Source organism: Corylus avellana, chromosome ca9, assembly GCF_901000735.1.
Source record: "Corylus avellana chromosome ca9, CavTom2PMs-1.0".
Classification (NCBI taxonomy): Eukaryota; Viridiplantae; Streptophyta; class Magnoliopsida; order Fagales; family Betulaceae; genus Corylus; species Corylus avellana.
Genome location: NC_081549.1, coordinates 7,300,906 through 7,325,856, shown reverse-complemented (window position 1 = coordinate 7,325,856; position 24,951 = coordinate 7,300,906). Strand labels below are relative to the sequence as shown.

Below are 24,951 nucleotides of genomic sequence, written 5' to 3'. Positions count from 1 at the left end.
GGATTTGGCTGAAGAAACTCCCAAATGTATATGTGATGTTATTTTGATAGAGAAATTACTTTATCTTTGATTAACTGATGAAAGTTTTACTCTATTTCAAAACATTACTGGTAATGACTCACTAACGGTAGAGGTGAAAATTAATTAAATCAAGCTTGAGAATTTTGTTACTTAGCCCTAATTGTTTGTTTGTTTTTTTTTTTTTTTTTTAATTATTATTATTTTACATAGACCAAGTCATTCAAGTTCTATAAGTGATTGGTTTCAGGACATGGTTATTTATTTATTTATTTATTTTTAACGGGAATCTTGTCAGATTTCATTGATAAAAGATCAAGAGTATAAAGCTCTTATATCACAAAGCGTAAAACTCTGATAAATCATAGCAAAAAATTGTGAGGTTACAAAATCATAGATACAATCGGAAGATTCTTACAATCAAGTACTATCTATAACTCTAGCTTCCGCTAACCTTATACAATTACAGTTATGAAATAGATTTGTTCTGGGCGGATTAGATCTAAGATATAGGTAGCCCAAATTCTCAAACTTTATTTTTCGAACATGAGAGATAATCTCCCACACCGATTTACTCCTCCTCGGCCTAAAAGGTCAGGAAAACAACTCACGTCCTCGACCCAAAGACCAGGACAAAAATAACAAAAAATCAAAACAAAAACTTAAAAAACAAAATCCTCAATACAAACTGTAGCGGAAGAGTATGACATCGTAGACATCCCCGTGAAGACACGCCTTTGCTGGTGAAGACGAGTGGATATGAGTTTGAAAAACTAGATCTAAAACAAAACCGCCATAAACGGAGTTTAAAAGAGACTACAGATAAGACACCGAGCATTGCTATTAGGAGAAAGAGGGACAAGAAAGGGAGCCGTTCTTCCCTCCTTTGTGTTTTCTCGTCGTTGATAGGTCTTGTGTTAAAAAACTAATTGCTTCAGGACATGGTTGTTAGAGATGGTTGATAACTCATATAAATAAACTTGCACAACATTCTCTCAATTTCACTAATTTACAGCTTTAATTATTAGAACATTTATTTTTTAAAAACAAAAAAGTATTTGTCATTTAAATATTATACAACGATCCCTACTAATGTATATAACGAACATAGATTGATAATATTTACCCACCTAGACTCCTAACCCATAACAATACTAGATTCTCAATATAAGAGTACTTGATTCTATTAATTACTACTACTTACCATATTCTCCTGATAAGGTTTAATAACCTCAGGATTTAGGATTACATCATGTTGGTAGAAATACTTATTTATTCAAAATATTAATTAGTATTTATTAGGGAAAACTTCACTTTACCCTCTAAACTTTCGCCACTTTTGCAATCTCTCTCCCAAAGATCAAAAATTCTCAATTACTGTATCAAACTTTCAATTTTCTGTAATCTTACCCCTTCCGTTTGGATTTGGGAATAATCAGACGGTCAAAGGATAAAATGACTCTTATACCCATGTAAACTTTATAAAATTACAAATTTGCACTTAAATTAATTTTTTTTTTAAAAAAAAAAATATGAGGGTATTTTGGTTATTTCTCACCCCTTCATTAGGATTCAACGGAAAATCCTAACAGAGTGGAGAGATTGCAAATTTTTTAAAGTTTTATGCATTAAATTGAAAATTTTTGAATTTTAGAAGGAGATTGCAAAAAGTAATGAAAAGTTTAACGATGTTAGTGAAATTTTTCCTATTTATTAATTGTATCTTATTATAATTACGGGTAATGACTCACTAACGATAGAGGTTAAGAAAATATGTAAATTAAGCTTGATAATTTTGTTACTTAGCTCTAATTGATTTTTATTCTTATTATTTTGCATAGATCAAGTCACTCAAGTTCTATAAGTGATTGCTTTGAGAACATGGCTGTTAGAGATAGTTGATAACTCATATAAATAAACTAATGCAACATTCTCTCAATTCATTAATTTATAGCTTTAATTATTTGAAAAAATTATTTTTAAAAAATCAAAAAGTATTTCAACAATGGAAGGCTTGATTAAGAGAAGATCTCCCACACTATAAAGACACATTAAGGGATGGAATTTTAGCCAAATTATAAAGATTATTTAGTAGTTAAAAATTCACTAAAGTGAAGGTCAAATCTTTGTGAATATTCACTTCAGCACTATGGTACTACTCCTTCAAATATTTATATTATTTGTGGTTTTCATTATTTATCACTTGTATTTTGTTTTTGGTTTAACTATTTTAGCCATGAGTTTTGTTTGTTAATGCATTTTAGGGAGTCCTCTTTGTGTTAATATAAAGCAAAAGTAAAAATTATTTTTGTATTTTTAAAAGCGTTTTGCATTCGAATTATTTATTAATGTTTTTGTTTTGAGAAAAGAAAACCAAATGCATAAAGCAAAAGCTTTAATAAACGAATATTTTTCACGTTAAGAAAACGCATTAAGCAATGGACCTTGACCTAATTATATAGGTTTGAAAGTTACAAATTTACTGAATATTTTTTATGGGTAGTGCTCCTTCAAATACTTGGTTATACATCATTATGATCGTTTTTTTTTACCAATATTAATTTAATTAGGGGAGATATACAAGAAAACATTTCAAGTTGTAAAAGAAAGTTATTAGTTATACTTAACAGGATACATGATATATAGTACTGATCAGTCTTTTATTTTATCAAACAACTTGAATAAAAATGGATTTTATTTTCAAATTTAATTAGAGTTATAATTCAGAGAATGTCAAGCAAATTATATTAAAAAAAAAAAAAAAATTAGGTAGGGAAAAGGAGAGATTAAACTACAAATACTTTTTATTGTTTTTATTGTGTGCGTAAGCTCAAAGATGAAGCGTCCCAAAAGTGTAGCTCAATCGATTGTAAACCACGCCTCATGAAGCGGAGGTCACTAGTACGAATTCCTCTTCTCTTTCCTCTTGTGTGGGAAGCGCGCACACACACAATATATATATATATATATTGCCCACATCAATTTAAAAAAAAAAAAAAAAAATTGTTTATTTATTTTTTTCTGACTTTAAGAGAAATGATTACTCAGAAAGTAGTATACGCGTGGATGAAATGGAATTGCCACTAAGCCATTAGATCAGGGTTTCCCAATATTTGTCTTTTGCCATTAGTGGGATTAGATCTTGTACACCATTAACTTGATTTAAATTATAAAATATCTTCTTACAAAAAAAAAAAAAAAAATTATAAAATATCTCCCCATTCGATTCTTCTTCAACTTTTATATATATAATCTGTCTTGAATTCTGCCCTAACAGTTTGAGATTCTTTCCTGTGATGGAGGGAGGGGACCAACAAGCCAGTGGGTGGGCTTCTAATTATTATTATTTTTAATTATTAATTAGAATAATTATTGGGTCAATAATTTTATTGCACATCATTAAGTAGGTTACACAGCTCTCTCACATCTCTCATTGGTGGATAACATTTTCATTAACAAACTAATAATATGATAATCTTGTGTGTTAGTGCCCGGCAACCAAATGAAAATTCGGGTAAAAAAAAAAAAGGTAAAAAGTTTAGACTGGTTAGTGATGATGAACTTAGGATTGAGCATGCTTCACCTATATATTTATATATTTATATATTTATATGTAATTATATAATATAGTTTATTATTAAGTACACTGATTGTACGTAACAAAACTTTTTTTTTTTTTTTCTTTTTTGCTGGAACCTACACTTGGCTACGTGTTATATACTTGAGCTATATATATACTTCATTTGGAGGGTGGGGATATTCTTGTTATAAATTTATTCCATGACAAAACTTTTACCAATTGGCTTTTTGTTTTTTTTGTTTCCTTTTAAGAAGATAAAAGGATTCTTGATGTGAACGGAGAATGCTTGCTGATTATTATTATAATAATTATTATTATTATTTCACTTCTAATATATTAGATGAAACGGTGTCGATTTAGTATGTAATTTTGGTTATTTAGGCCCCCGTTGTCCGCTCATCATGGACGGATAGGTGGAAAGCCTAACTGCCTGTTCCATGGCTGGACACCTGGATGGCGGAGAAAGCCGATTAATAACCGGCCGCCTTTATGGTGCTAGTGCATGTGATTAAACCTCATAAGATGGTATACACAAAAATGAGTATTTTTTGAATTCAAGTGATGTCTCAACGTACATCATATCAAAGCTTTATTTCAGAGCTTCCCTACCAACAACAATTTTTTTTTTTTTCTTCTTTCTTTTGGGTGTGAGACAATAAAAAAGAAAAGGAAAAAAGCTGTGTAACATTCGGATGAGCCCAATTGGGCGGTGTAGCCATTTTTTCTCTTACGGGCAGGATACAATAGAAAAAAAAAAAAAGAAATGTGGTGGCCCATTGTGACTTTTGGACTCAACCCTGGGTGCCAAAAGCCCAGATAGCTCTTGGGCTTTTGGTGGCCCAATCAACTCTTCTTTCTTTCTTTTTCTTTTTTTTTTTTAAAAAAAAAAAAATAAATAAATAAAAATTGGCTTAAACAATTTGATTCAAGATAGGAAATTAGAAAAGTATGGCAGTCTAGAATTACTAATAAATTTTAAACGCCTCAAAAAAAAAAAAAAAAAGGCATTACCTTGGGTGAACTGGGCCTTTTCATGTTCATCTCTATTACAAGCTTGCGATTGTGACCCAAATTTCCCCCCCTTAACAACGAGTTGTTGAGCCAAATTTCATCGAAGCTTTTATTAATTCTATTTAAAAAAACATGCATGGCGATAATGAGATAACAATGATAATAAACTAGTTGGTAACTAAGCTTATCTTAAGTTTAATAACAAGATAAGCAAAATTAGCCAATCTTCCCACTCCTAGCCATAAAAGAATGAAGAACTCTAACTGTTGGGAATTGTGCCCGCACAACGTACAAAACTCACATGGAAAGGCTGAAACTTGGCCCACAAGCCCGGTTCCATCGGACCATTTACAGTAAGGGATCCACTCCAACATCAATGGTTTAAGCATCGGAGTTATCTCTTGAGCTGAGGATGTAGTATAAAAAATAGAAGTGTTAAATGCATGCTGGCAGGATGCTCAATGTCTTGGTTGGGTTGTTACATGGTAGCGGAAAAAGCTATACAAGAGAGAGAGAGAGTCGGTTGTTCCAAAAGAGAAAGCACCGATGTTACCTAGTTAATAGGTAATAATTTTTTGGTTTGGTAGCCTTTATTATATGGCAGAAAAATACAATAACGAAATGATTAGATTCTAATTTGTACAAATTATCAACATTTAATGATTTACATTCTTTTGCTGTAACTTCACCTTAAATGTACACATATTTGTTGCCATTTTGGATACTCATCTAGGCATGTCCAAATCCAATTACATTTTCCCTCTTCAAGTGCAATGGACATTTGGCAACCATTCAAAGGCGATACAGTTGTTTGGCTAGATATTCATTTTCTTTTATAAATACACTGCATCAATGGTATGATAGGATTGAGATTGACAAAAATTATTTGTTCGAATTGTGAGCAATTTGAACATGCAATCTGAGACTCACCTCTTTGGGTAGGTGGCCAAACAACTCAAAATTTACTCGAATTATTTGCCCGAATCACTAGCAGTTGGACAGATAATTGTTGTGGATCCTTTATCCTGATATGCAGAGGAGCGAGCCAAGAATACATAGCAAAGGCATTTACTTAAATAGCATTTTTCATCTCCTTTTGGTATAGAATACATGGAATTATAAAACACTTCTCATTTTGTTCCCAGGCATTAGGATGCTTCAGTTTGTCTATATAACTATACCTATATGTATAAACCAAAAAGAGACATCACTGTTACTTAAAAATCAATGGAGAGAAACAGAAAATGACTGAATGCAGACATTTCTCAGCTTACAAGAATGAGACATGCATGATTCCATAAAAGGAAAACAACAACACTAAAGATCACATTGCAATCTAAGGAGAGAAAAAGTTAGGCCATGGTTTGGAGGCATCATAAGGCAGCTCACCGGCATCACTTCCAGTTCCAGTAAAAAAGCCTTGAGGCAGCCCCATCTCACTTCCACCACTGCTGCTGCCAATGTTACCATGAAGCATGCTGGGCCTCATATCATTTGCACCAGCACTGACATTCATATTCCCATGATAAGGCAGCCCCAGCCCCACATCACCTCCAACACCAGTGCCTCCAAAACTCCCATGAGGCTGCAGCCATATGTCACTCACACCAATGTTAAATCCAAAACTTCCATAGGGCAGGCCTCCCATCTCACTTCCATTGTAATTCCCATGAGGCAGCCCCATCTCAATCCCACCTCTGCCTCCTCCAAGGTTATCATAAGGATCACCAACATATGCATGTTGTGGTAGCCCCATATTACTCCTGATGCTGCTGCTGGTACCAGCAACGTTTTCATTTTGGTTCACCATGTCTATGAACCACTGATCCCACATGTAACCCTCTGTGGGAGTCTTTCCCTCTGCGGCAGGTGCTGCACTCTCGGGGGGAGGAAAAGAACCTGGGGCAAGAGGATTTTGCGGAAAGTATTCCACCCTTTTCCCACCATCTTTCATCTTCTGCTCCAAAAACCAAGCCAAACCAGTCATTTCACTCATTTCAAGTTCATCCAATTTCCTACCCTGGTGGATTTGTTGCATGAGATGTCCCATTTCCATCTCTTTGTTCTTCCTCTGTTGCTTCCTTAGTTGTTCTAGGAATTTGGTTGCCCTCTCCCGGAGATAACTCTCTTGGTTCATCATTTTCCTGCACTGCTCCATTTCCGGCAAGCTTTGGAACCTTGCCAGCAGTTGTCCTACCTCCTGGTGGGACGACCACACCGCCGGCTCCTCATCGTCCGGACCATAGATGATGGCAAAACCACTTACACCGCATAAGATGGTCAGCTCACTGACTTTTTTTAACAATCCTATCCTCCTCTTTTTGAGACTAGCTTTCCTTGCACTATCATTCACAATCCATGAAAGTTTTACCTTCTTCCTTGTCATGGCTAGTGCTTTGGTGGCTCCAAATCCTTGCTCTTTGATTCTACTTGCTCCACCAACCAAGTATAGTATATATAGGAATCATGGATAAGACTGAACCCTTTATATTTTAGGGTCAAAATTGGAAAATAAGAAAATGGAGAGAGTTCAAGGACGTTTTGAACATTAAAACTATTATTCCTATTGGTTAAAAATCTATCACTGAAGATTATGAGATTATGGTGTCTGAGTAGGAGAAATTAGTTTTATTGCTGGCTGAGATAGGAAAATTCATTATAATTTAATGCTAGGTTTGGAAAGTATATCTGGACCCTTCTAGGCATTTGGTTGTTTTAATGGTTTAAATTTCACACATAACCTTCATTGATAGAGGTTAGATATATCTATATCAGTAAGTGAAATGGATAGAAAACTAATCTAGTGATCTTCAACACTGCCAACAGAGGAAAGAGCATCTAATGGGCTGAAATGTTTGGAGATCAAATTTGAAAATTAATCTTAACTGTCCATTCCCATTTACGGGTAACAATAAAAATGTATATCGTCGATCGGTTTCAATAAATTAGAGCGTGGTTTTCGGTTGCGTTGCAGCCACACTCCCATGTTTTCTTGAGAGATAAGACCATATTTATAATCTAACCCAATATTGTTCTTTCTTAAACCTAAATAAATTCACTTGGATTTTTCTAATAAGAGCTTTGACTGTTTTATCGAAGGCAATCTACTGTTTTACCATTGGTTAATGCACATTAATTAACTCAGCATTTGAAATTTGAAATCTATCTATATATGCACAACAGCAAGTTTATTTAGACACTTGTGTATCTTAAGGTTGCTTGTGCATTTAATGGTGCATACTTTTTGGTGGGGATGAACATCAAGAGTGTAATATTGTATTTTATATAGCATAAATTGAATTTCTATTACATTCTTATAAATATAAATGGTGTTTATATCTGTGAAACACCAGAATCAACTGATTTACAAACCACTGTTATTCTTCATAACAATGAAAAATTCAGCATAAAAACTTGGAAATAAAGTTGAGCTTGAATGGTTTTCTGTTGTTTAAGATCTTCATGAATTTAGTTTTGAACAACTCTTATGTCAATTAGAATGAATCATCCTTTCAGAAATTTAGTTGTTCAAAAAACTAAAATTTTAAACCCATTGTTTGATTACTGGATATGTGTAAATTCATTCCTTAAGTGATTGATTAGTTCTTGGATGTTCACCCCTCTATTCTTATCTCAATCCTCACAAGTTTAATCCCTTCTTCTCTGCTTTTATTATGAGCTGAAGTGATCAAACATATCTGTATATGAATCTTTGCATAGTTTCTTCCACCCCAGTTTATGATGATTATGATGGAGTTCTGTAACAGCTTTAATTTTTTGCAGCCATTGATTTAAAAATCTCATTCCAACTCCAATCATTTGCTCCGGTCAAAGAAAAAAATAGGCTTACATTTATTTTACTCTTCTTGACAAGTGCATCTCATGTGGATTTAAGGTCAATTAGCTTTAAATTTAGGTATTATCATGACTTTTTTTAAGAATTAATTGCCAGTGATTCTGTATAGTATTTTTTTCACCACCAAGAACTATGAAGAAACAAGAAGTCATGTATAATAAGCATCACTAGTGATCGTAGCTACCACAACTAAATTATGCAAAAGCATGTAACATTAATAATGTGAAATCATGTACATCAAATAGATATAGGTGAGATTAATATTGGACTTTGATTCTTTCCGGGAGTTAAATCCTTAAGCAAGATATTTCCTCCCAAGGTAAAATATTTTAGTGGTCACTGCTAACATCAAATGAGCCCCTTTTTTTTTTTTTTTTTTTTTTCATTAAGGATTGATTGCCTATTAAGAGAATTAACAACAGATGCCCTATATGCCATTCACTTTCTTATGTTTAGGGAAAATTTCAAAAAGAAAAAAAAAAACCACAAAAACCTATTCACATCATATTCCCTACATTTGACCAACCTTTAAGGGTTGCTACAGTATTTTCCAATATGTAGGAAATCAAAAGTGGTTACTTTTTATACATTAATTTAATATAAACATTTCTTTTTCCTCTTTTCTCTTTCATCTTTTTGTCTTTAATTGGGGATTGTGTTGTGATTTTGTGAAAAAAGTGAGGGTAGACAGGAATATTGTATTTAGTAAAAAAAATAATATTTTAATGGTATAGGGAAAAGTAAGGGAAACTATTGTGAAATATATTTTCATAGGAAAGCAAAAAATAGTTTTGTGCCCTAAACTTAGGGAAAATCAAAGGAAAGCTTATGTTAGTGAGGACTAGTAACAGATGCTCTATATGTCATTCTCTTTCTTATGTTTAGGAAAAATTAAAAAAAAAAATCACAAAAACCTACTCACATCAGATACCCTATATTTAACCAACCCTCAAGGGTTGCTATAGTGTTTTCCAATGTGTATGAAACCAAAAGTGATTCCCTATACATTATTTTAATATAAACATTTCTCTTTCCTCTCTCCTCTTTCATCTTTTTGTCTTTAATTGGAGATTGTGTTGGAATTTTGTAAAAAAAGTGAGGGTAGATAAGGAACTTGTATTTTGTAAAGAAATAATATTTAAATGGTATAGTGAAATGTATGGGAAGCTATTGTGAAAGTAGGTAACATTGGCGCTTTCTTTTTCTCTTCTCTCTCTTTCATGCCATCATGAAGAATCTGATTAAAAATTATTTTTCTCAAATAAAGTTTGAGATCACAAAGTGAAACTGGAAATGTAATTGCAACTAGATGATCACCAGTTCAACAAATTAAATTAGAAAGGTGGGGATAAAATTTCAGATAAGTGTTCAGGCTGCCAAGTCTGTCAAATCCTAGACGAGCAGAAAACACAATTCATCTAGCGAATATTGAGATTAAACTTCATAACCATGAATAAGGAAGCTTTCAAATGTAATTATTCTCTTTTTACAATAAAACAATGTTTTAAGTAATATCAATTTACACACAATAACTCTGAAGATCTTTATCAGAGGAGGGGATAAATCCACAAAGTAAAAGAAGTAAGGATCAACATTGGTCTATAGATCAAACAGTAAAATGAATTACAACATGCTGGAATACTGGATCAACATTGATCTATAAATCAAACAGGGAAAATCTAACTACCAGCTAAAGTGCAGTTAGAAGCTGCTACTTGCTATTCTGGGTAGTGAGAGAATCCTTGAGATTTGAATAAAGGCCATAAAGCGAGTAGTGATGTAGGTTTGACACTTCATACCATGAGTTGAGCGCTGAAACGTGCTTATCTGTAACAGATAATGCCAATTGTATCCCAAGACTGAAATCCACCTTGCCTCCATTGTTCTTGCAGTAGAAGTTTTGATTGCACAATCCTGACTGTTGAGCAAAACAAAGCTAGAGCTACCAAAACATTTAGCACAACCATCCCTTTTCCAATACAAGTTTTGCAGCCTGCCCTTCTTAAACTCAAGCACCTGCATCACAAAATTATAATGGTATTTATATTTCAGAGATGATTATGAACGAGAAAATGATTTCACAATAATGAATGAAAAAAGGATCTTCTTACAAGAGTAAAGCTGGTTACAGTGTATGAACTATTTGCAACAAAAGCAGGAGTGGAGCTTGAAGCATATTTCCGACAGGAAAATGCAACCATCTACCCTTAAGAGTCCTGGTAAAGGCAGAAGAATATAGAACATTACGAGTGACATAAACACAATACATTTATACAGGTGAACTCAGCCACAACAAAGGGCAAGATTTGATTAACTAAATTGTAGTAAACTACTCAAATTAGTCAATGAAGAGGAAGAGTGAAAAAAGCAGTTGTCCGCATTTGAGCACTTAAGCTCAACAGAATGCAAAACTTTTTGTTTCAGTCAACACAAAATCAATTCAACAAATTCACTACATATTTTTCACTCTAAAATAGCACGAAGAGCTAATTCCACTGCAGTCCTCCATTTTATTATCATTACTTGGCAATGCAGTAGAGAGACAGATTTAGGCGGGAAGCAACACAAGAAGAATGAAGAAACTAATGGCAGATAAGCCGAATTACTGTCCATCGCAACTCAAAAATACTTCCAACCCAGATGCAAATTAGTCCGATCCAAAGTAGAAACAAAAATCTTTAATGCTTATCACGAAAATCAAATTAAATAGCAATTCTAAAGCGCACAAGCTGATTTGATGCACATGTGAGTACGGCTAAGGAAAGACAAGAAATGTACCCACTATAACAGCACGGTTGCTGGCTGGTACCCATCAGCTAAAAAACTCAGATGTCTTCTTCAAAACTTTCAGCCCCATGCAAGTTTCCAAAGAGAAATAAAAAAACAAAAAACAAATTTGATGTAAGCTGCATATTAAATCATCATTACCCATTGAAAGAGTGATGCCTTTTCTTGTAATTGTTTACTTAATTCCTCAAGCCTCCAGCGAAAGTAAGAGGAGGAAAAGCAACCTAAGAATCTCTGTTGTCCTCCCAAATAAAGCCTCATTACTAGCCTTAAATAATCAAACATAAGACACAGAAGACAACCAAGATATGTACAAGAAATACTAATGGTGATGACCCGCAGTCCTCCAGTGACATAGGTCATTTTAAAGAAAGGAAACAGATCAATATCTATTGTAATCCAACTGTTTCATTTCCACTGCAATGGTCCAAAGTGTAACCTTAATCCTTTCCAAGTCCATATGGTATTCATCTCCTGCATGAAACAAATGAACCTTGTCATTCACTATAATCCAACTGCAACCTGGATTCTTCCTGATCCCTTTTGATTTCTTGGTCATTCTGACTTCATTCCCATCCTTCCTTTTCCCTGTTACAGAATATAAGTTCGATAAGACCACATAAGGGGTTGCATTATCAGGCTCCAATTTGATAAGGTGTTCAGCCGCGAGCTTTGCAATATCAATACGCATATGGGTCCTGCTTGCACCAAGAAGAGCTCCCCAAACTCCAGAATGTGGCTCAAAAGGCATTGATTGGATCAAATCAACTGCTTTGTCTAGCAATCCAGCTCGGCCAAAGAGATCAACCATGCATGCATAGTGATCAGGCCCTGGTTCAATATTATATTGTGAATTCATTGACATAAAATAGTTCCATCCTTCTTCTACAAATCCCACGTGGGTGCAGGCTGAAAGAACACCAAGAAATGTGATTTGATTTGTTTCCCGGCCTTCATTCTGCATTTTCCGAAATAATCGGAGTGCTTCTTCCCCAAACCCATTTTGTGCATATCCAGTAATCATCGAGTTAAAAGAAACAATATTGGGTGCAATGATATTTGTGAAGATTCGGTAAGCATCATCCATATTTCCACATTTTGAGTACATCGAGACCAAAGAGTTTTGAACGGACAAATCAAATTCCATAACCATCTTTAATACATGAGCATGGATTTGCAGCCCTTGGTTAAGTGTTGCTAAACTGGCTGAAGCACTAAGCACACTGCTCAAAGTAAGAGGGTTTGGTCTGACTGCTTTCTGAAGCATCTCAATAAACCAACGGAAGGCCTCCTCATACTCTCCATTATTCACAAACCCTGAAATGACAGCAGTCCAAGAAATATCATCTTTCTCAGGCATCAATTTAAACAACTGGACGCATTTTTCGGTTATCCCTCTGCTAGAGAATCCTGTAATCATGGTTGTCCATGAAACTACATCTTTTCCAGGCATCCTCTCGAATAGCCTAAAGGCTTCTTCAATTGAGCCACATTGGACGTAACCTGCAATCAATGAATTCCAAGAAACTACATCTTTCCTACTCATCTGATGAAATATCTTGGTAGCTACATCCATACAACCAAATCTACAGTACATGGTCATGATAGAATTTCCTAGGAAGACATCAAAGTCAAATCCCATGTGTGAAACCAATCCATGCACTTGAATCCCTTCTCCACACCTACCGAAAGTGCCACAAGCCTCAAAGAGCACAGTCAAGGTAGTAGAATTTACCTTCACTATTCCTTCCCTTCGCATGCCTAAAAACAATTCAAACCCTTCTTTGAAACTCTCTATCTTCATATACCCATCAATCATTGCCGTCCAAGTAACTACATTTCTCTCGGGCATGATATCAAACAAATTTCTGGCATCAACTATCCGTTGCTCTTTGCAGTACCCATCAACCATAGAGCTCCAAGAAACCACGTCTCTTTCCACCATACCCTCAAAAACCCAACCCGCCTCTTCCAACCTTCCCACCTTCAAAAGCCCATTTATCAAGGCATTCGAACAAACGGGGTCCCGCCACTTCACAGGCATATCAGAATAGAGCTTCTCGGCCTTGTCAAGCATCCCTGCCCGTGCAATACCTGTGATCATGGCCGCATAAGAGATAGCATTACGCTCGGGCATCTCAGAAAACAGCTCAAAAGCTTCTTCTACCCTACAATTGTTCCGAATATACGCAGTGATCATGGCATTATATGAAGCTGTGCTTCGTTCGGGCATTTGGTCGAACATATTCCGAGCTTTAACGGTTTTGCCATTTTCTGCATATGCTGTGAGCATGGCAGTCCAAGAGATGGTATTCTTGTGGGGCATGCGGTCGAAGACGGACTCAGCCGCTTTGATATCACCATTTTTTCCGTATTTCGTGATCTGGGTGTTGCAGTAAACGAGAAATTTGCTGGCTTTTCTCCTCGCATCGGAGCGGAGATTGGGTTTTGATAGAATCACGGTGGAGAAGCATGAGTAATGAAAGTTAAAAAATAGAAAGTTTGAGCGGGAAAACTGATTATGTACAAAGGTAGTAAGCTGTGTTGCTCCCATGATTGTTGGTACCAGCGAAAATCCCCTAATGTTGTTGGTAGCCTGAATCACTCAGACGAGACTTCGGGAAGCATGACTGATGACTGCCATTCCCCCATGTTAGAGAGAAGCATGGAAGGCATGACGTTGGGGTCGGAGTCACGTACGGTGGCCGGAGTAGTGACGCGATGGCGTCACGGCCATCAGCTGCCCAGACCCAACTCCCTCTTGGTCCCTCCGTTCGTCTTTCTCTCAACATCTCCTCATCTCTCTCTCTCTCTCTCTCTCTCTCCGGCTTTATAAAACGCAGACACTGATCAACTAAAACGCACATCAGCCTTTTATTACATTTCTTACAATTCTATTTTTAACCTATAGCTTTTCTAAATCACAATTAAACCTCACAATTAAACCCCCCAGCAAACTCTATTCATTTCTTTCTTAACTGTTTCTCAACCCCTTTTTATTTCCATCTAAATACAACTCAACCTTACAAATAATTAATTACCACACTAATACTTTTTATTACCATTTTAATCTCATATATTATTATTTTAATCTAAATCAGTTCCCTGAATATCCAACCCATCCAATTAAAAATCCTTTTTTTATCTCTTTAATTACTCACCAATATTATTAGAACCTAGTAATAAAATCAGGGCTTATAAAATTAACATCTACCAACCAATATTTATTTCTATAAATACTCATATAATCCCTTAAATACATTAGAAGCTTTTATTTGGCCTATGATACATACATATTAACCTGGAAAATAATAAAGGCCCAACTTAAACTCAACTTTTGCCTAACTTTTTTGGTAAGTTTAAAGAAAAAACTGCATGTGGATGAGAGAGAGCCTTAAACTAGAGAGAGAAAAATTTGGTCTAGAAGTTTGGTTTAAGTTGTGACTGTATCACACCTCTAATAACCTAATCTTGGTATCAAATTAAGATCTCATAAATGAGGAATTAAAATCTCGGCAAACGTTATAGTAGATAACTAGTACCGTCACAAATGCTAAAAAAACAACTACCTTCCAAGCAGCCACAACTTCAGCTATAGCCGGATCGTTAATAAAAGGCACCGTGGTATTGAAGTCAATACAAATCCTTTTCCTTTTCATTAGGAGTGGGTAACGGTTTGATTGGTGTCAATAGAGGCATTTTCACCTACCAAATCATAGAAGTCAATTAAATTAATTAATTAATCGACTTTATAACGACATGGAATAATTTTGACTTCTTTAGTTAGTGAGTTAATAAGTGATCGGTTAATCCGCAGTTGGAATGATATTCCATAGATTTTAATCTCAATCATTTGTTTTCTCTCATGCACTACTATTCATTATTTTACTTATTTATCTCGTATTTTTTATTTTATTTTCGTATGTTTTCACACGGGTGCTATACTCAAAGTCCAAAAACAATTTTTAGGGACAAAAAGACTAACTAAATAGATCAAAATTTGAAAAAAAAAAACCTTTAAAAATATTTCTAAAAAATGATCAGAGCTCCGTTCTTATGGAGTTCTTTGCAAAATTTCCATAAACGCCATTTTTTTTTTTTTTTACAAATCACCAAAAATAAAATATACACTTTTTCTTTTCATCTAAATTTCAAACAACTCGTCCTTAAGGAATAGCTCAATTAACTGGGGACCACGCCTTATCAAGTAGAGGTCACTAGTTCGAATCCCTCCCCCTCTTGTATGGACATGTTAATAAAAAAAAAAAAAAACATAATAATAATATACATAATTTTGCAATGAAATCTCCCATAAAATTATCACAAAATATTCTTCTTAAGAAAATGAATGAACTTTTGCAAAATAAATTTTTAATAACTTTATTGAACATAATTATATCAAACAAGTCTAAAGATTAAACAAATTCTTTTTGAATAGAAAAACATAAGAATCAAGGTATCTACAAACCTAAAGATTAAAATCATATGAATCAAGAAAACTTCCTATTCTACAAATTTTCTTAGAGAAAAATATAGAAAGACTTTAGTTAAAACTTTAACAAATCTTTAGTTATTTGGAATAGAAAATCAAAAGGAAACAAAAACAAAACAATGGATTTTGTAAAAAAAAAAAAAAACAAATTGCAATCCAATGGGATGGCGTGCAGTATGTAGCATTACTCAAATCTAAAATAGGAGTGGCAGGATGCTCAACGTCTTGGTTGGGTGGTTGCACGTTGGCGGGGAAAGCTCTACAGGAGAGAGTCGGGTTGTTTTGAAAGAGAAAGTGCCTATGATACCTACTTAATAGGCAATCAATATCCTTAAATTCGCATGAGATGCACTTGTCAAGAAGAGTAAAAAAAATTTAAACCAATTTTTTTCTTTGACCAAATCAAATGACTGGAGTTGGAATGAGATTTTTAAATCAATGGCTGAAAAATTAAAGCCATCACAGAACTTCTATGCATACTATTGCTGAGTATATACAGATATGTTTGATCACTTCAGCTCACAATAAATGCAAAATATGGCATATGAACAAAAGCTAGAAAAGAAGATGGTAAAGAGGGGAGAACATCCAAGAACTAATCAATCACTTATGGAATGAATTTACACACATCCAGTAATCAAACAATGGGTTTAAAATTTTAGTTTTTTGAACAACTAAATTCCTGAAAGGATGATTCATTCTAATTGACATAGGAGTTGTTCAACTATATTGCATTGTATTTACATTCTTTACTTCAAGGCTTTATGAAGATCTTAAACAACAGAAAACCTCTCAAGCTCAACTTTATTTCCAATTTTTATTCTGAATTTGTCACTGCTATGAAGAATAACAGAGGTTTGTAAATCAGTTGATTCTGGTGTTTCACAGATATAAACACCATTTATATTTATAAGAATGTAATAGAAATGTAATTTATGCTATATAAAATACACACAGTTTTTGGCAAACTCATATTACACTCTTGATGTTCATTCCCACCAAAAAGTATGCACCATTAATGCACAAGCAACCTTAAGATACACAAGTGTCTAAATAAACTTGCTATTGTGCATATATAGATAGATTTCAAATTTCAAATGCATGAGTTAATTAATGTGCATTAACCAATGGTAAAACAGTAGATTGCCTTTGATATTTTGTGTTGAAAATAGTCAAAGCTCTTATTAGAAAAATCCAAGTGGATTTATTTAGGTTTAAGAAAGAACAATATTGGATTTAGATTATAAATATGGTCTTATCTGTCAAGAAAACATAGAGTGTGGCTGAAACGCAACTGAAAACCACGCTCTAATTTATTGAAACCGATCGACGATATACTTTTTTATCGTTACCCGTAAATGGGAATGGACAGTGGACAGTTAAGATTAATTTTCAAATTTGATCTCCAAACATTTCAGCCCATTAGATGCTCTTTCCTCTGTTGGCAGTGTTGATGATCACTAGATTAGTTTTCTATCCATTTCACTTGCTGATATTGATATTGATATAGATATATCTAACCTATATCAATGAAGGTTATGTATGAAATTTAAATCATTAAAATAACCAAATGCCTAGAAGGGTCCAGATATACTTTCCAAACCTAGCATTAAATTATAATGAATTTTCCTATCTCAGCCAGCAATAAAACTAATTTCTCCTACTCAGACACCATAATCTCATAATCTTCAGTGATAGATTTTTAACCAATAGGAATAATAGTTTTAATGTTCAAAACGTCCTTGAACTCTCTCCATGTTCTTATTTTCCAATTTTGACCCTAAAATATAAAGGGTACAGTCTTATCCATGATCCCTATATATACCATACTTGGTTGGTGGAGCAAGTAGAATCAAAGTGCAGGGAGTTGGAGCCACCAAAGCACTAACCATGACAAGGAAGAAGGTAAAACTTTCATGGATTGTGAATGATAGTGCAAGGAAAGCTAGTCTCAAAAAGAGGAGGATAGGATTGTTAAAAAAAGTCAGTGAACTGACCATCTTATGCGGTGTAAGTGCTTTTGCCATCATCTATGGTCCGGGCGATAAGGAGGCGGAGGTGTGGCCGTCCCACCAGGAGGTACAACAACTGCTGGCGAGGTTCCAAAGCGTGCCAGAAATGGAGCAGTACAGGAAAATGATGAACCAAGATAGTTATCTCAAGGAGAGGGCAACCAAATTCCGAGAACAACTAAGGAAGCAACAGAGGAAAAACAAAGAGATGGAAATGGGACATCTCATGCAACAAATCCACCAGGGTAGGAAATTGGATGAACTTGAAATGAGTGAAATGACTGGTTTGGCTTGGTTTTTGGAGCAGAAGATGAAAGATGGTGGGAAAAGGGTGGAATACTTTCCGCAAAATGCTCTTGCCCCAAGTTCTTTTCCTCCCCTCGAGAGTGCAGCGCCTGCTGCAGAGGGAAAGACTCCCACAGAGGGTTACATGTGGGATCAGTGGTTCATAGACATGGTGAGCCAAAATGAAAACGTTGCGGGTACCAGCAGCAGCATCTGGAGTAATATGGGGCTACCACCACATGCATATGTTGGTGATCCTTTTGGGAACCATGGAGGAGGCAGAGATGGGATTGAGATGGGGCTGCCTCATGGGAATTACAAAGGAAGTGAGATGGGAGGCTTGCCCTATGGGAGTTTTGGGTTTAACATTGGTGTGAGTGACATAGGGCTGCAGCCTCATGGGAGTTTTGGAGGCATTGGTGTTGGAGGTGATGTGGGGCTGGGGCTGCCTTATCATGGGAATATGAATGTCAGTGATGCTGCAAATGATATGGGGCTCAGCATGCCTCATGTTAACATTGGCAGCAGCAGTGGTGGAAGTGAGATGGGGCTGCCTCAAGGCTTTTTTGGAGGAGGTAGCATTGCTGGAACTGGAAGTGATGCTGGCGAGCTGCCTTATGATGCCACTAAACCATGGCCTAACTTTTTCTCTCCTTAGATTGCAATGTGATCTTCTCTAGTGTTGTTGTTTTCCATTTATGGAATCATGCATGTCTCATTCTCTGTAAGGTGAGAAATGTTTGCATTCAGTCATTTTCTGTTTCTCTCCATTGATTTTTAAGTAATAGTGATGTCTCTTTTTGGTTTATACATATAGGTTATATAGACAAACTAAGAAATGAAGCATCTTAATGCATGGGAACAAAATCAGAAGTTATAATTCCATGTATTCTATACCAAAAAGGAGATGAAAAATGCTATTTAAGTAAAAGTCTTCGCTATTTATTCTTGCCTCACTCCTTTTCATATTAGGATAAAGGATTCACAGCAAATTATCTACTCAAATTGCTAGCAATTCGAGCAGATAATGTGAGTAAATTTTGAGTTATTCGGCCACCTATCCAAACAGGTGAGTCTCATATTGCCAGTTCAAATCATTCACAATTCGAACAAATCATTGTTGTGAATCTCAATCATGTCACACCATTGTTGTAGTGTATTTATAAAAGAAAACGAATATCTCACAATTCGAACAAATAATTGTCATGAGTGTATTTATAGAAGAAAATGAATATCTCATAATTCGAACAAATAATTGTCGTGACTCTCAATCATGTCATACCACTAATGCAGTGTGTTTATAGAAGAAAACGAATATCTGGCCAAACAACTGTTTTGTGTTTGAATGGTTGCCAAATGTCCATTTCACATGAAAACAGAGAGGGAAAATGTAATTGGATTTGGACGTGCCTAGATGAGTGTCTAGAGTGGCAACATATATGTGTACATTTAAGGTGAAGTGGAGCAGATTAGAGCAAATGAATGTTTAAATCATTAAATGTTGATATCTTGTATGAATTAGAATCTAATCATTTCATTATTGTTTTTTCTGTCTTATAATAAAGGCTACCAAACCATCCCTAACTACAGTATACATCTTTCAGTTTCTAATGATCGGTGGGTCAATTTTGATGCTAGGGTTCAGAAAAAATCAAGACCGTCGGTTCAAGATTCCATAGTGGATGTTGAGATCCAACCAAACCCGACCTGATCAACACCCATCATTTTTCACTATGCTAGCTACCGGCGGAACCAAAACCAACCGATAGTTGTTGACTCAATTGAATTGGGTTTTTGATTCAGTTCGATGTTCGAATTTTTTATTGACTACATTTTAAAATCACTACCTTTCTTTTTTTTGTCTTTTTTTTTAAAAAAAAAATCTCACATATTGAAACCACAAAAATTACTTTTTCATTGACTACATTTTAAAATCGCTACCTTTTTTTTTTCTCTTTTTTTTTTACCAAAAAAAAAAAAAAAAAAATCTCTAACGTATTGAAACCACAAAACAAAACAACCTATTTGTCAAGGTGGGAATCACGTTCTCTCTTCTTTTTCTTTTTTTTGAAAAAAGAAAAAAAAAATCTTAAAGCAATTGGTAGTTTAAGTTATGATTGACGGTTTCAAGATTACCGTTACATCGACGTCCACCATATTTTATCTGCTCTTTCTCGTATAAGAGTTGACAGCATTGTTGTGAAGATCTTGGTTGACATTTGTATGCGACAAAGTTCAAATGTTTCTGGAGAGCGTGTGGAAATGGGTGAAAACTGTGAACGATCAGAAAGTGGGTGCTAACGAGCTTTAGACTTGAAAACCCCTAAATTTCTGTTGTTTGGTGCTGGAGAATGGGGGATGCAATCATGCATATGCAGAGTTTCACCCATAGATTCACTCAAGTTTTCACATTCTGGGGCTTTTGCAAGGAACGTAAAATTGTTTCTGCATGATTTTGAATCAAAGATGATGGGTACCTTCAAAAGCAATTGTTCATCATAGCGATTCTATTTGAATGCAGCAATCAAACAAATGAATAGAAATAACAAGTTCATCACCAAAGTTACTAATTACTCGTAGTAACCATTCATATTCCTGTTGTATTTTAATCCTGCATTCCAAAAGCAACCTAAGTATTTTAGGTAGTGTCACTTTTTTGTAATTTCCGCCTCTCCAAATAAATGACCAAAAAATTGATCACATCACCTAAACCTCCCCTTAGATTGACAATCACTTCACTTATCAAATATAAGGAGTCTCCCATCATGAAGCATCAGACTAAAAATTATTTTTCTTAAATAAAGTTTGAGATCACAAAGTGAAACTGGAAATGTAATTGCAACTAGATGATCACCAGTTCACCAAATTAAATTAGAAAGGTGGGGATAAAATTTCAGATAACTGTTCGGACTGCCAAGTCTGTCAAATCCTTGACGAGCAGAAAACACAAGTCGTCTAGCAAAGATTGAGATCAAACTTCATAACTATGAACATGGAAGGTTTTATATGTAATTACCTCTCTTTTTACAATCAAACAATGTTAAGTATTATAAATTTACACACACTCTGAAGATCTTTATCAGGGGAGGGAACAAAAACACAAAGGAAAAGAAGTAAGGATCAACATTGGTCTAGAAACCAAACAGTAAAAGGAATTACAACATACTGGCAGGGAAACTCTAACTACCAGCTAAAGTGCAGTTAGAAGAAGTTGCTATACTGGGTAGTGAGAGAATCCTTGAGATTTGAATAAAGGCCAAAAAGTGAGTACTGACGTAGGTTTGACACTTCATACCATGAGTTGAGAGCTGAAAAGTGCTTATCCGTACCAGAGAATGCCACTTGTATCCCAAGACTGCAATCTACCTTGCCTCCATTGTTCATGCAGTTGGAAGTTTTGATAGCACAATCCTGACCGTTGAGGCAGACAGAGCTAGAGTTAGAGCTACCAGAACATTTAGAACAACCATCCCTTTTCCAATACAAGTTTTGCAGCCTGCCCTTCTTAAACTCAAGCACCTGCATCACAAAATTATAATGGTATTTATATTTCAGAGATGATTATGAACGAGAAAATGATTTCACAAATAATGAATAAAAAAAAGGATCTTCTTACAAGAGTAAAGCTGGTTACAATGTATGAACTATTTGCAACAAAAGCAGGAGTGGACCTTGAAGCATATTTCCGACCGGAAAATGCAACCATATACCCATAAGAGTCCTGGTAAAGGCAGAAGAATATAGAACATTATGAGTGACATAAAGACAAAACATTTATACAGGTGAACTCAGCCACATTAAAGGACAAGATTTGATTAACTAAATTATAGTAAAATACTCAAATTAGTCAATCAAGAGGAAGAGTGAAAAAATCAGTTGTCCCATTTGAGCACTTAAGCTCGACAGAATGCAAAACTTTTTGTTTCAGTCAACACAAAATCAGTTCAACAAATTCACTACATATTTTTCACTTCAAAATAGCACGAAAGCTAATTTCACTGCAGTCCTCCATTTTGTTATCATTACTTGGCAATGCAACAGAGAGACAGATTTAGGTGGGAAGCAACACAAGAAGAATGAAGAAACTAACTGTAGATGAGCCGAATTACTGTCCATCGTAACTCAAAAATATTTCCAACCCAGATGCAAATCAGTCCGATCCAAAGTAGAAACAAAAATCTGTAATGCTTATTGCGCAAATCAAATTAAATAGCAATTCTAAAGCGCGCAAGCTGAGTTAATGCACAAGTGAGTATGGCTAAGGAAAGACGAGAATTGTACCCACTATAACAGTACGGTTGCCAGCAGGTACCAAACTTTCTAGAAAAGACGAAGAACAGCGAAAACCATATGCCATTTTCCTCAAAGAGAGAGAAGAGGTTGATATTTCTCAAATGAATATCATAACCAAATATAACACTAATCTAATCTCGGCTTTCAAATGAGAAAAGAAATTCTCTTGCATATGCAGATAACTAAGAAAATAGTTCAGAATCGATAAAGATAACAGCTATAAGAGAGAGCATAAGAAAACCCTCATATGACTTACATACTACATAACAAAACCCTAATAAGTACCAAATCAGTTCGAAATTGAATGTCCAATTGTTCACAACACAAGCAATTTCAAGTCCTAAAGAATCGGAGTCGGAAACCAAAAATCCTAACCGGACGGAAAACCTAGAGAGAGAGAGAGAGAGAGAGAGAGCTGACCGTAGAGGAGGAGGAGTTGACGGTGAGGAGGGAGATCTCGTCGACCTTGGGCCGGAAGACCGCGATCTGAGAGTTGGCGTTGGAGAGGTGGAGCCTGGAATCGCAGGGGGACAGCTGGAGCGTGCTGTTGTAGAAGAACGAGTCCTTCGCCGCGAACGCGATCGCGAAGGTAAACCCGTCGGACCGCGCCACGGTCGTGTCCAAGCACGGCGAGTACACCTTGTTGTTGTCACTCGCGCTCACGGAGAGCACCGCAATCGCCGCCGCCAGGATCGCAGTTATCTTCGTAAACGACATCGTTGGCGTTCTACGAAGAACCGCCATGGCCAATCGCGAATGCTTTTGGGAGTTCGTTTCTTTCGAGTCTGAAGGGACAAGGAGAGTATTCGTTGGTAATCGATGTTGGAATTTGGAAATTTGGAGTGTTCGGATTTCACTTTTGTCACGTCACTTAAAAATACGCCGTAACAAATCTATATATTAGATGGTAACAAATTAAGGGTGTCATATCAGCATTTCGTAACAAATAATGTGCTGCGTTTTGAGAGCATTTCGACCTAACAGTTCCAAAATTCGACGCAATAACTGGAAACGGTTTGAGGAATGAGCTTTGAGGTTTACAATAAATCTCTTTTGTATCATACTCATATCCCCCAAAAATGATGTGGCTCTTAAAATTATCATTATACTTATAATTTATCATTATTAAATTTTGATCAAATGATAATTTTAAAAATCACCTCATTTTTTTAGGAATATAAGAGTGACGTCTAGAATTACTCGGTTTACTAAAGTGGTAGTTTTCGTTTTCAAACGTCGAAAAATGTATCACAAAGAGGGATTCAGATTCACAATAATTAGCTGTCTGAATTGCTAACAATTTGAGTAACTAATTTGAGAGGTTTTATATGGGACCTATATGCTCGAGTATATCACTAGACTGTTCAAATTTTATTTGGAAAGGTGAATTTCATATGGGATATCTCATATTAAGGCTCCTGTAAGTTGCAAAAGTAAAATGTTTTTACATAGAAACTTTTTTTGTCAAACCAAAATATTTTTAGTTTGAGTATTATTTTCGGTCACACGAAACATCAAAAAGTACGTAAATATTTTATGCTAAAATAAATAGAGCCTAAATTTCTCCGCGGTGGAAAATATGTCCCCTTACTCGTAATTCATCCACTAATTAAAAAGAAAAATGTTATTTTTCCATCTACTAACCATCTCTCAACTATCTTCACCTTTTAAAAAAAATAAAAATAAAATAAAATAAAATTAAAAAAAAAAAAAAAAAAAAATTGAATATGTAGGACCCACATGTAGGTCATACAAATTCAATAGTAAATTTGAAAAATTATTTTACGTGTCGAACATATATTCTTGTTTTTGTTTTGAAACCCGACGGTACCCGTAAATTTCTCTTATTAACTAGAGAAAACAAAAATTTCCAAAATTATGTAGTTGAGTTTTTTTTTTTTTTTTTTTTGGTCTTCAATGATTTGCATTGATTAGCATTTTTTCATCCACACCCAATATTTAAAAAAAGTATTAAAAATAATAGTGTCCCGAATTGCAATATTCTGGCATCCAAGGAAATGGAAGAGTTGCATCCTTTTGACTAAGGACCAACCACTCCACCGGCCTACATCACCTCAAGAAAGAAAAAGAACACACAATTTGCAAGCCTCTCTTCGTCACGATTTCCTTTAAAATATTGAAGACGCATATTAACATACAGGTGGTGGGCACTCACTACCTACAAGCATTGCCAATAATTTTGAATATTGTATACATGATGGCATCTAGGCTGGTGGAAAGTAGGGATATAGACCTCTACCTTCCACACTGCCCAGAGAAAAGAAATTGACAAAAATGACAGGAGAGAGCTGTGAGGCGGGGCTCTCGCCGTGACGGGTGGGCTTTCTGCTTGGAGAAGAAAGAAAAACAAAAAAAAATTCTAATTATAAAAGCTACGTTTGGCAAGGGGAAGCCTCACACTGTAGCTGGAACGGTACTGTTCCAGTTACAGTGCAATCTGACACCAATTTTGACTTTGTAATTTTTTATTTTTTTTAAAAAAAAAAACAAAGTATTAAAATTGGCCAAAAATTGCTGCACGCTTCACATGATTTTTTTTTTTTTTGCTTAAAAAAAAAAAAGGGGGAGGAGAACGATGGGGTGGCTCCAGCCACCC

At 35.2% G+C, this 24,951-nt stretch overlaps 5 protein-coding genes across 5 annotated transcripts; 1 reads left to right on the top strand and 4 right to left on the bottom strand.

Annotated features, from left to right (window-relative positions):
* Window positions 1-5,945: 5,945 nt before the first annotated feature.
* LOC132162239 (agamous-like MADS-box protein AGL80) lies at window positions 5,946-6,995 on the bottom strand. Its single transcript, XM_059572501.1, has one exon. The coding sequence runs from the start codon at window positions 6,993-6,995 to the stop codon at window positions 5,946-5,948; it is 1,050 nt and encodes a 349-aa protein (XP_059428484.1).
* A 3,181-nt stretch (window positions 6,996-10,176) lies between these two features.
* On the bottom strand, window positions 10,177-10,666 carry LOC132162238 (uncharacterized). The gene is made up of 3 exons (XM_059572500.1): window positions 10,577-10,666; window positions 10,430-10,481; window positions 10,177-10,379 (listed from the first exon to the last, which is right to left on the bottom strand). The coding sequence occupies exons 1-3, from the start codon at window positions 10,664-10,666 to the stop codon at window positions 10,177-10,179; spliced, it is 345 nt and encodes a 114-aa protein (XP_059428483.1).
* Window positions 10,592-14,064, bottom strand: LOC132191926 (pentatricopeptide repeat-containing protein At1g53600, mitochondrial). Its single transcript, XM_059607060.1, has 2 exons — window positions 11,244-14,064; window positions 10,592-10,681 (listed from the first exon to the last, which is right to left on the bottom strand). Exon 1 carries the CDS (start codon window positions 13,804-13,806, stop codon window positions 11,635-11,637), a length of 2,172 nt encoding a protein of 723 aa, XP_059463043.1. The 5' UTR covers window positions 13,807-14,064; the 3' UTR covers window positions 10,592-10,681; window positions 11,244-11,634.
* A 3,570-nt stretch (window positions 14,065-17,634) lies between these two features.
* Window positions 17,635-18,699, top strand: LOC132162237 (uncharacterized). The gene has a single exon (XM_059572498.1). It carries the CDS (start codon window positions 17,635-17,637, stop codon window positions 18,697-18,699), a length of 1,065 nt encoding a protein of 354 aa, XP_059428481.1.
* A 2,296-nt stretch (window positions 18,700-20,995) lies between these two features.
* LOC132192094 (uncharacterized) lies at window positions 20,996-23,151 on the bottom strand. The gene is made up of 3 exons (XM_059607305.1): window positions 22,755-23,151; window positions 21,658-21,762; window positions 20,996-21,560 (listed from the first exon to the last, which is right to left on the bottom strand). The coding sequence occupies exons 1-3, from the start codon at window positions 23,076-23,078 to the stop codon at window positions 21,243-21,245; spliced, it is 747 nt and encodes a 248-aa protein (XP_059463288.1). The 5' UTR covers window positions 23,079-23,151; the 3' UTR covers window positions 20,996-21,242.
* Between the last annotated feature and the right edge of the window lie 1,800 nt (window positions 23,152-24,951).